The following is a 12,268-nucleotide window of genomic DNA, read 5'->3' on the forward strand; positions in this document are numbered from 1 at the left end:
CCCCCTGCCTTCGGATAATGTGTTTTATGTTGCGAAACAAATAGGGTAAAGACTTGGGTTTCTCTCCTCAGCAAGCGAAGGAGACAAGCACGAAAAGAACCCAGCAGGTAAGAGAGAGCTCCAGCCGCTGCCGCTACCGCCGCCGCCGCCGCCGCCGCGCGCATGGTCACGTGGGCCTCGGGGACCGCATGGCGGCGGCCCGCGCGTCCCCGCGTCCCGGCCGGCCGAGTAGGCCGGGCGCGCGCGCCGACGGGGCGGGCGCATGCGCAGGGGGGCGCGCCGCCTCTGCCCCGCGGCGAGGGTGTCTATGGAGAGGCGGCGGCCGCGGCTGCTGAGGCAGAGGCTGAGGCAGTGGCGATGGCGCCCTTCCCCGAAGAAGTGGACGTCTTCACCGCCCCGCACTGGCGGATGAAGCAGCTGGTGGGGCTCTACTGCGACAAGGTAACGGTGTGCGGGGTCTCTTGCTCCGGGCAGCGCGGGCCGCGAGGAGGAGCGGGCCGGTCCCCGGGCGGCCTGGCCTGCGCCGCGCCCGTGGCCCCCGGGGCCGCGCCGCGCGGCTTGCCGCCTGCGCAGCTGTCAGCGCCGCGCTCGCTCCCCCGCACCCTCGGCGGGGAGCCCGCGCCCCCGCCCGGCCGGCGGCCTCGGACGTGCCCTCGGGGCCCGCGGCGCGGCCCCTGTCTGGCTGCGCACCCCTGGCCGGGCGGGCCCGCTGCCTGCGGCCGTGCCGAGCCTCCCGCCCCCGCCCCCTTGGGGAGAGGGGCCCCTCCGCGCCCCACCGACCTTCGGGGACCCCGGGCCGGCCACCTGCGCTGGGCTTCCTGTCCGCCTGGGGCCGGCCGTTTCTGCAGTTGTCCCCCGCCGCCCCCATCGCCGCCGCCCCTCATCCTGCTCCCGGCCGGTTTGGGGGCCCCCGGGTCTGTTTGCAGGCGCCACCCACCCATCCATCCTTCCGAACCTCTCGCTCGCTTCCTGGCTCGAGGGGCAGCTTCTCCCAGCCACCCCCCTGCTCATCTTACGCCCCCCGGCCGTTCCCTGGCTTGATTTGGGAGAAACCCCAGGTTTCCTGGTCTAGGATGGGGAGACGCTTCTCTCTTGGTTTAGAGTTCTCTTTCTCCTTGCAACTTTTATTGTCCTGGAGCATTTCCTCGGCGTGGATCGTGTGATACGACCGCTACTCTCTGTTGGAATTCTTTACGTGGGCTCCAGTGAAACGGGCCTCGGAAAAAGTTGGTTTAACTGTGCGAACCTTTTTGGACTCTTGATTGGTGCAGCATTAGCTGAAAAAGCACTTTTCACTTTTCTGGAGATGGCTCAGGGCCTTCTGCTAGGGTTTTTAAAGCAGTATCAAGCGCCCACATTTTTGTCAGTGTTACGTTGGGGGAAAGAAGGGCCACCTATGTCCACGTAGGTGCTGGAAACTTCGGGCAGGCCCGTTTTCGTGTAGAAATGAACCAGATGAAAAGCATTTCAACAACTCTTGTTGAAGCCCAGAAGTCAGCTTTTGTGAATTTTCAGAACTTCCACAGCACTAAGCAAAAGCCCTGTTGAGGGAAAAGAGGGGTTCTGAGAGCCCAGTGAGGTGGTTGGAGGATGCCCAGAGGGCTCAGGGCGAAGCCACGTTAAAAACCAGCAATTAAAAACGCACTCGCAACCACCCTTTTCCTCCTTCCATTTTGGAAATTAAAAAATAACCCGATTGGGTATAGGCTTAAACAGGACGGGCCAGAACAGTGTTTCTCAACCTTGGTAGCTGATTAGAATCCCCCCCCCCCCCAAGGCTGTTAAAAATCCAAATTCAGTGCCCAAAGCACTGAAAATTCGGGAGTGACCCTGGCATCAAGTATGAACAATTTGAAGCTCCCCCGGTGAGTCCAGCTCGCAGTGCAGCCAAGGGTGAGAACCGTTTACCCAGAAGAAGCGAAAGGAGCGGGTAAGCCATCCATTAGGCTGCCCGACCCTGAAGTGTTTCAGTTAGATCGCTGCAGTGTTTTTACCTCCTCTGGGTTTTCAACTTAGTTATTCCGACAGTGGTCACGAATTGCAGGAAATTAAAAAAAAAAAAAAAAAAAAGGTTTTTTTTTGTTTTGTTTTTTGTTTTTTGTTTTTTGTTTTTTTTTTTTACTTTCTCAAAATTGAAAAGGGAAAGTTGGTGAGGACTTCAGGAATATGAGGTCTTCTCTGCAGGTCAGCCTGGAGATGGCTTGAAATTGTTACGGAAATTTTTGTGCACGTGTACACTTTCCCAGCGTGTTTGTGGTTTTCGCCAGGCGGTTGTGACTTTCCCGTGGTAGTTAAGAGTCACAGTTTTATTTAGTTACGTGATAGACTAACCAGCCTTATACAGTGCCATTAAAATTTTTTTTTTAAATGTTTATTTATTATTTTGAGAGAGGTGAGCAGGGGAGGGGCAGAGAGAGAGGGAGACCCAGAATCCAAAGCGGGCCGGGTCTGAGCTGTCAGCACAGAGCCTGACACGGGGCTGGAACTCACAGAGATCATGACCTGAGCCAAAGTCAGACCCTTAACCCACTGAGCCACCCAGGCGTCCTATATACAGTGTCATTAAAAAAAATTTTTTTTTAAATCTTTATTTATTTTTGACAGAGAGAGAGACAGAGTGCAAGCAGGGAAGGGGCACAGACAGAGGGAGACCCAGAATCTGAAGCAGGCTCCGGGCTCTGAGCCATTAACACAGAGCCCGACTCAGGGCTTGAACTCACAGACCACAAGATCATGACCTGAGCCAAAGTCGGATGCTTAACCGACTGAGCCATCCAGGCACCCCTTACAGTGCCATTTTAAAAACCAATACTTGAGTATGGGGCGCTTGGGTGGCCCAATCTGTTGAGCGCCTGACTCTTGGTTTCAGCTCAGGCCATGATCTCACTGTACATGAGTTGGAACCCTGTGTCAGGCTTGGGGCTGAAGGCACGGAGCCTGCTTGGGATTCCCTCTCCCTCTCTCCTGCCCCTCCCCGTCCCCTGCTCCACCTCTCTCTGTCTGTCTCTCTCAAAATAAGTAAATTCATTAACAAAAAAAACCTGAGTCAAATGAGATTCTTTTCAGTACTTAAATGTTTCCTTTTGCAGTAATTAAGAAAGCATTTTCAATTTGACATAGCATAAGTCAAAATTATCACTAATTCTTAATTAGATGTAGTTAATGAGATTGTTGTAGATATTCATCAAGAAGATTAAAAGTCCAGTTTTCCAAACTGTGGATCAGAGATCAAGGTGATTTAGGGAGGAAAAAACTATAGGAATTCTATATCCAGATTTCTTCTTGATACTAATAGCTAGTGGAAATCTCCTACGATGTCCTTTGGGAGCCAGGGTGGAGAGGTAAGTGTTTTATGATGGCTGAATAATCTTAAAGGACTAATTTAAGAAAAAAAAATTTTTTTTTAAATGTTTATTTATTTTTGAGAGACAGAGACAGAGTGCAAGTGAGGGAGGGGCAGAGAGAGAGGGAGGCACAGAATCCGAAGCAGGCTCCAGGCTCTGAGCTGCCAGCACGGAGCCTGACGCTGGGTCCCAGCTCACGGACTGCGAGATCAGGGCCTGAGCCGAAGTCGGATGCCTAACCGACTGAGCCACCCAGGTGCCCCTAATTTTTTTTTTTTTTTTATTCATTTATCATCTCAAGTTTTGCCTTCACCATTGTTTGGTGGTAAAGACCACGGATATTCAAATAGCCAGCAGTAAAACTTTACAAAATGAGAACTAGTTTTTGTACTCAAACTAAAAAGGTACAAGATATATTATTTCACTGTATTCTAGTGTTGATTCTGAATGCACAGTAATTATAAAAGAAGTCAGTTTTATTTCCAGTATCAAACTTTTCAAGTACAATATACTTTAGAAGCATCTGTGTATTTATTAGCATCAACTCAATCATTTATATACTTAGACTATAGTTTACTTAGAATAACATACTCTGAAGTTATAGGCCATTTTAAATATTGCTGTGTAATACCTAATTTAATTCTTTGCTCTTGGATTTCCTCTTAAATTTATATAAGGTTTCATGGAAAGTTTTTTTCACTGTTATCTGGACAACAGTCCTTTGAAGTAAGTAAAGGAAGGGTTATTCCTGTTTTATAGGTGGGGACTTGTAGGCCTAGATTAGCTAGACCCAATTCACATGAGCAGTTAGTTACAGATCTAGATGGAAACCCAAGTCAGGATCATGATTTCTTTTCTTTTCTTTTTTTAAATTTAATTGTTTTTAAGTGTGTTTATTTGGACAGAGAGCGAGCTAGCGAACATGAGTTGGGTAGGGGCAGAGAGAGAGGGAGAGAGCTTTCCAAACAGACTCCCCACTGAACCCACGAACAATGAGATCATGACCTGAGCTGAGATCGGGAGTCGGAGCTTAACCAGCTGAGGCACCTAGGTGCCCCAGGATCATGATTTCTATTTATATCATGATTTAATTTGTATGAAACCATAGTAGTTTCTGAAAAATCTTTTTGGGTAACAGTCTGTTATGAAATCTTTTTGCTAATTCACTCATCTTCCAGATTGGGAGGATTTTAGTGAACGTTTCATTGGATGACATCCTTTTTCCAGTTTACTCCGATTCCTCAGTCTTTCCTCTAGTCCTCAAAATTTAACATTAATTCTGCCAGTAAGTCTGGAGTCTCTACTGTCTGTTGGCCCTGTGTTGTGTCAGTAGCTTGCATTGGTGATATAAGGTGTGATTCCTGTTCTTAAGGAGTTTACTATCTAACATTTGTGCTAAGGTGGAAATCCAGATGTGGTACAGTGGGAGCCAAGGGAAGTATATGGTCCGCTGTGCATTAAAGTTTCAGGAGTGGTCTCAGTCTCTTTGAACTGAGTGCTGAGAACAAAGTAGGTGGTGGTTCTAAGGATGTGCATAATACAGAGATTCCCAGACTTACACATAAGCCAGTTATAAAAGATTCAAGTGGTGGGGGCTTTATGGAGTGCCCAGGTTTTTCAGGTAAGGATATTAAAAGTGCTATTTACTTTATCAATTTATAAACAAAGGACATTTTGTAACTGAAGCCCTAAGAGGGAAATAAGCTAATAACTTGAATAGATTATTTTAAAAAATTGGATGTAGCTTTATGAAGAATTTAGTTTCTTTGTTTTTCTCTGCATACCTGTAAAAGCTGTTACTGACTGGTATTGGGGAGATTGGTTTATTAGAGGGAATATTGAATTGAGAACTAGAAAGTGAAGGAAAGGGGAATTTAATGAGTTCCTACTACATGCATACATTATTTCTTTTAATCCTTACAAGAGCCTCGTGATACAGGTATTATCTGTTATTTAAAGATGAGGAAACAGACTTAGTTTAGTAATTTACCCAACCCACACTCAACTAGTAATTAGGAGAGACAGAATTTTAATCATAGGATTTTTCCCCCCTTCTGAAGCCCACATTTTTTTGTATTACCTTATTGATTTTGTTACTTATTACCTGTTACATGATTTTCTGCAAACATTTCACCTGTGGGCCATAGTTTTTTTTCATACAGTTAGTCCATAATATAGTTAAGGTTTTTTTAATTGAGTATAAATCTCCATTGATTGAATCATAGCATTGGCTGGCTAAGTAGATAAAAAGTAAAAATTTATTGGAAGCAATAATGTTTGGGTTTTTATTGTACTATTATATATATATATATATATATATATATACACACACACACACACACATATATATATATGTGTATATATATGTTTGAACTTAGTCTTTAAGTGACACAACTTTTTGAGTCCGTTTGAAGCCAGGTTTTAAGATTTTAGGTTGTAGAGTGTCTGAGACAGAAAGCCAGTTACAAATCCTTTTAAATATGAGAGATACCATGTTACTGGGTTGTTACTATTTGTTGACTATGTGTATCCTGTTCTATATAGGTTTATGGGGTTGAGTTTGCCAGGCATCAAGGTATACAAGTTTATAGGTCATTTAAGAAATTTTATATCCTGTTGTAGCAGTGTTTTTCCTAGTGTGTTCTATAGTCCATTAGTGGGTCATGGAATCAGTTTCATGGGATACAAACAGACTTTAAAAAATGAAATGGAAAAGTATATATTGGAGTACATCACAGGGTAGAGAGGGAAATAATTGTTTCCTGAAATTTGTTTGAAGTGTTTGTGATGTGTGTGTGTGTGTAGGTTGCACTGTATTTCAGACTAAAGGTCATGGTTAAATGTGTTTGAAAAACACTTCTTTAGAGTAGCATTTCTCAACCACAGCACTGTTGACACTTTGGGCTAGATGGATGATTCTTTCTTGTGACTGTTTAGCTGGATCCCTGGCTTTTTACCCACTAGATGTCAGTAGCACTTATGCAGTGGTTAACAACCAAAAATGTCCTTGCACATTAGTTCCTGGAGGGTAGAATTGACCTTTGGTGAGAACTATTGCTTTAGAGCAAGGTTCTGACAGTTCACTCTCTTTGTTGGATGTGGAAAGATAGCTTTATGATTGGAACCGATATTCTATGTTGCAGAAAGAACATAAGATTTAGAATCATAGAGGTTTGATCTCTGGTTTGTTGTCTACTAGTTGTATGGTTTTGGGCAAGTTATTTTTTCTGAGCCTCAGGGTTTTCATCTATGAAATGGGAATTATAATACCTACTTTATCTAAAAATACTTACTTTAGGGGCACCTGAGTGGCTCAGTCAGTTAAGTGTCCAGCTCTTGGTTTCGGCTCAGGTCATGATACGATGGTTTGTGGGTTCGAGTCCTGCATTGGGCTCTGTGCTGGCAGCTCTCTTAAAATAAATACGTAAACATTAAACAAACAGCACTTAGTATATAGTGCATCATAGGCCTCAATATGTCCCAGATATTACTAGTTTCTAGGTTTTTTGTCTCAATCAAGTTTGTGTGTTTGAGTAACTTTGCAGAGGCAAGCTAAATTTTAAAAATTCCTATAAACCGATTTTTTAAAAGTTAAATTGTATGCATTCTGGTTATCTTTTTAGCTGCAAAATTTACGGACTTTAGTCCCAGGCTAAAACAATTGCTCATTTCAAGTGGAAATGAAGTGATTTGGGTAGCATAAGGACTTCTAATGATAGTTTTATTTGGGCTAACTATAAAAATAACAGAAAAACCCAAGCAGGGCTTATTTATATTAATTTTGTGTTCTTCGGATGTATTATTAAATTATAACAAGAGCTCTATGAGGTAGTTAATATTATTAGCCTTCGGTTACAGATGAAGAAACTGAGGTAGAGAGCCATTTAGTGACTTGTGGCAGAGATGGATTCCTTTCTTAGCATCGCACTTGCAGCCACTAAGCTGGATTGACTCTTTGAATCATGTAGAGTCCTTTCATGGATCTCATTGGGTTCTCAGTCTGTAGTATGGACCTGGTTTTTATTTTAGCTTGTTGTTAAATCTGAAAGATTTCCTAATAGTCCAGTGAGAATGTATGCAGAATTTCCTGCATGTCTTTTAAGATGTTATTTTCCTTAAGTCATGTGAGGGCATTATTTATTTTTTTTTGCCATGCTTTGGTTTTTGTTTCTTAAAAATTGTATAGCAATAGTGTGTTTTAAGATTTATCTGTTATTTCTAAGACTTATTTTTAATTAAAAAACATTTTTTATGTTTATTCGTTTTTGAAAGAGGCAGCACAAGCAGGGGTGGGGCGGAGAGAGAGGGAGACACAGAATCCGAAGCAGGCTCCATCCAGGCTCTGAACTGTCAGCACAGAGCCTGATGTGGGGCTCGGACTCATGAACCGTGAGAGCATGACCTGAGCTGAAGTCGGACACTCAACTGACTGAGCCACCCTGGTGCCCCTATTTTTAATTTTTTTTAAATGACCCATGATAGTATTTGCTAAGACTAGCCACTGGTGAATTTTGTTGTGATCTTGTGTAGCATTTCTTAGGATAAAATCAACATTAGTATAACCAGATCTGTTCTGCCTCTTGTTTTTGTGTGACTCAGGAGCTACGAATGGTTTTTACATTTTTAAACAGTTGGAGAAAATCAAAAGAATAATATTTTGACATGTGAAAATTGTATGAGATTCAGATTTCTCCATCCATAAATAAAGTTTTATTGGAACATAGCCACATTCATTCGTATGACTGCTTTAATGCTACAGCAGCTAAATTAAATAGTTGCTACAGAGTATGCCCTGTAGAACCTAAAATATTTATTATCTGGCCCTTACCAGAAAAAGTTTCTCGATAATTTACTTACTTATTGTGGCTACTGTTCCTTATGTTATTTCCCTTCACTAGACTAGAAGCTCCATAAAGGCAGAGATGTCTATTTTGTTCATGATGTTCCTATCTTGAGTACAGGAACAATGCCTAGCTCTTAATAGCTGCCCAGTAACTATTTGAATTGAGTAAAAAAAAAAAAAAAAAAAAAAGCATGAATTTATAAAAGCGAATGATTAATTTTCAAAATGACTAGAGCTAGCATTTATTAAGCACCAATTCATTTTAATTTCATAGCTACCATGTGAACTACAGATGTTGTCATTCTCATTTAACATCAAGAAGAAACTAAGACATTGCAAGGAGTAAAGTAACTTACCCAGGGTTACACATTTAAATAAATGGTAGAAGTAGGATCTGATCCGTAGAGACTCTGTTGTGGTTTCCTATAAATGACTTAATACCTAATACACATAAGTTTTACATAAGCTACTTAGTTAATTCTATGTGTAGTGGAATAGTTCTGCTTTAGGTGTTTACCATCTTTTCTGGTGCTTTGTCATAAGCCTACTACTCCTGTTGAGAACAGGCAATTGAGACAGCTTAGGGTCTGCTCCATTTTAGGAATACTGGGTCAGACTTGACCAACCAAGTCTAGGAAGTGTGGTGTCAGTAGCTTCTTCCCCTCCATTCACTGTCTGTGTTTTTAACCTAATCAGGTTTTCCCTCTTAAAATGGACTTTGAAACTAGAGTTGATACAATAGAAAGTAGATTTAATATGGCAGTGGAGGGTTTGTATATTATTTTGAGCTTTAATTTGAATCAGGTTTCTTGATAAGATTATACATTTAAACATGAGAATTTAATTTGCCATTCAGTGTAAAAAAATTAAAATTACTTCTGAATAGTTATTTTCTTTGGTTGAATAGTAGAATTAAAGAAAATGACAGTGTATGTATTTCTTTATTTTGTGATTGATTTGTGCCTTTCCTTCAAGTGCATTTACTTTCTCGTGCCGTGATGTGCTAGGTTTCCGTGTTGTACCGTTGCAGTGCCTTTACCTCAGAAAAAAACATGATTTCTTATCTGAGCTGCTAAGTGTTTATTCTGTTTTTCTTAAAAAACAAAAACTAGTTCCCCTAAAATCATCTAATTTTTTTTAAGTTTATTTATTTATTTCGAGGGAGGGAGAGAGCAAACAGGAGCAGGGGAGAGGAGGGGGGAGAGAGAGAGAGAGAGAGAGAGAGAGAGAGAGAGAGAGAGACAGACAGACCCAAGCAGGTTCCATGCTGTTAGCGCAGAGCCTGATGCAGGGCTCAATCCCACAAACCAGACTCTGAAATCATGAGCTGACGTCAAGAGTCGGACACTTAACCGACTGAGCCACCCAGGTGCGCCCCTAATAATATTCTGATAGCTCAATATTTTATAATTATTTCTGGAACAGATCAGACTCATCTTGATATTAAAGTTTAAACAAACTATAATAGAGTATTTTTAAACTTTTACATTGTAAAAGTAGTATAATAGCATAAAGAACATTTTGAACAAAGAAAAAAGTACTTATCATATTATCCTAACAACTATTTAAAAATTTCATATAACTTTATGGAGTATCTGTATTTAGTATATGTGTAGAATAACAGAATCTTAGGTTTGGAGGGAGTCTGGTCTAATCCCTTTTATTTAAAGAAACTATGTGATTTTTTGGCTTATGAATCAGTTTCCTGTATCATCAAGCTTTTCAGAATGCAGACCATTTTCTTTCTGACCCTAGTGTACTTTTTATTATACCATTATAATTTGTCAATTTATGAATTTCCTTTATGTGTACTTGAACAAATAAGTGTAAGGGAGGTATTTTGCTGTGTACAAAACTAAATAGGAGTGTATTTGAATATTTTTTATTGGTGTGTATTTACATATATTTATTATGCCTTTCTTTTTAAAATGTTTCTTCAGCTTTCTAAAACGAACTTTTCCAACAACAATGATTTCCGTGCTCTTCTGCAGTCTTTGTATGCTACTTTTAAGGAGTTCAAAATGCATGAGCAGATCGAAAATGAATACATTATCGGTTTGCTTCAACAACGCAGCCAGACCATTTATAATGTACATTCTGACAATAAACTCTCTGAGATGCTTAGCCTCTTTGAAAAGGGACTGAAGAATGTTAAGGTGAGTTGCAAAAATGAGTATTTAACTGTCAAAACTTGTGTTCTTACTAGTATGTCATTAGCAAAACCTATTAGCATTTTATAGTAAATGATGTTATGTTACAGAAAAAAAAATATTCTCACACTGTTAAAGACAGTAAGGAAGACTTTATTCAAGGGATTACTTCATTGGGGTTTTGCAGTAGGGGAGAGAGATTGGGCTCAACTGTGAATAGGATATCTAAGGATTTATAGCCAAGGAACAGAGCAGGGGTCAGGAAAATTTCTAAGAAGAAACATCAAGGCTGGACTGACTCAAGAGGATTTTTGCTGAAGGCAGATCAGGGTGGTGAGATATTGAGGATGGATAGATACTGACTATGATCAGTGTCAAGGGTAGAGGGATTTTTGCTAAACTGATTCAGAATGACTTTTGCTAAAACTAGACTAAGTGGGCCAAGGACAGAGCTCAAGGTTGAGCTCTAGTTGAGAAGAGGGCTCAAAGGAGCCTGAGTCTGTCAGGTTGACGAGAATCTTTGTTAGTTACCTCTTTATTACTGTATATAAAATTTATAGTGAATGCTACTCCACAGGTCTTAAAGTTTTTGTACGTTGAAATTTTAATTTCCACAAAATTTTTACTTTCTGGTAACATTTGCTCAACTCTTAGAAGAAAGCTATAATGAATGCAGTTACTGGTGACTAAAGGTGAGATTGTTACTACAATGAAGGAATACTTTTAAAAAATTTTATTAAAAATTATTAATTTATAAAAATTTATAAATTTTTATTTAAAATTTTATTTAAAAATTGAATGTTAGCTATAACATTTACTATATTCCCTTTTTCCATATTTTAGGGTGCAGGGATGGTTAAACGGGACAATTTTTAATTGACATAAAATTAGACCTATTTGAGTATAGTTTAGGATAATGATATAGAAAGATTTTCCTTTTACTTATATCTGCATATTGTGGAAATGTGAAGTTTTATCTTTTATCTCCCTCTGGCTTGGTGAAGCATAGATTTAAGTTGCAACTCTGCAAACAACCACACACCTTTCACTTACAGACTTGCGTTCTAGAAAGACTGTTGTGCAGCAGGGAGGAGGATGGGTTGAAGGGAAAGAAAAGACTGAAGTAGAAAGACCAAGACCATTCTAAAAAATACTGTAGTAGTGTCTAGAAGAAGACACTGTAACTCCTTGGTGGAGAGGTGGGTGATGGGGTGAGGGTGGGGTACTGGGTAGTGATGGAAGGGAGATTTACTTTTTATTGAATACTCTTGTACTCTTTCAATTTTATGTCATGTTCATGTATTACTTGTTCAATAAAATGATTACGATCTGAACTAAAGTAGTGACTAGAGGAGATAGAGGGAAGAAGACACACCTGAGAATTATGTAGGACATAAAATTGATAGAATGTAGTGCTTACATACAAAGGAAAAGGGAAAGGAGAAGGAGAAAGAAGTAAGAATGAGAATTGAGTCTGACTTTATAGGGAATATAGAAGAGGCTTGGGGAATAAAAAGATCCATTTTGGACACGTTGGGTTTTAACTGCTTTTGCAATCCAGGTGGGCACTTTTTTTTTTTTTTTTTTTTAAATTTTTTTTTTTTCAACGTTTATTTATTTTTGGGACAGAGAGAGACAGAGCATGAACGGGGGAGGGGCAGAGAGAGAGGGAGACACAGAATCGGAAGCAGGCTCCAGGCTCTGAGCCATCAGCCCAGAGCCCGACGCGGGGCTCGAACTCACAGACCGCGAGATCGTGACCTGGCTGAAGTCGGACGCTTAACCGACTGCGCCACCCAGGCGCCCCGCAGGTGGGCACTTATTAATAGGAAGAGGTATAGATGGGATTTGGGGACAGAAGAGTAATTTGATTTAGATAAGCAAATTTGATCATTATTAGCATGTGAAGTGGAAATGGAAGCCACTTGGGC

At 41.0% G+C, this 12,268-nt stretch overlaps 1 protein-coding gene across 2 annotated transcripts in view; it reads left to right on the top strand.

Moving 5' to 3' along the window:
• Window positions 1-289: 289 nt before the first annotated feature.
• The window catches only part of FBXL5 (F-box and leucine rich repeat protein 5), a 41,941-nt gene continuing 29,962 nt past the window's right edge, over window positions 290-12,268 (top strand). The window contains exons 1-2 of one of the 2 annotated variants that reach the window (XM_030314176.1): window positions 290-441; window positions 10,128-10,343. In XM_030314176.1, the coding sequence (XP_030170036.1) occupies window positions 358-441; window positions 10,128-10,343 (300 nt within the window). In that variant the 5' untranslated portion in view covers window positions 290-357. The remainder of the gene's footprint in view (window positions 442-10,127; window positions 10,344-12,268) is intronic. The other variant, XM_030314175.1, reaches the window with a different exon arrangement.

This window comes from Lynx canadensis, chromosome B1, assembly GCF_007474595.2.
Source record: "Lynx canadensis isolate LIC74 chromosome B1, mLynCan4.pri.v2, whole genome shotgun sequence".
NCBI classification, from domain to species: Eukaryota; Metazoa; Chordata; class Mammalia; order Carnivora; family Felidae; genus Lynx; species Lynx canadensis.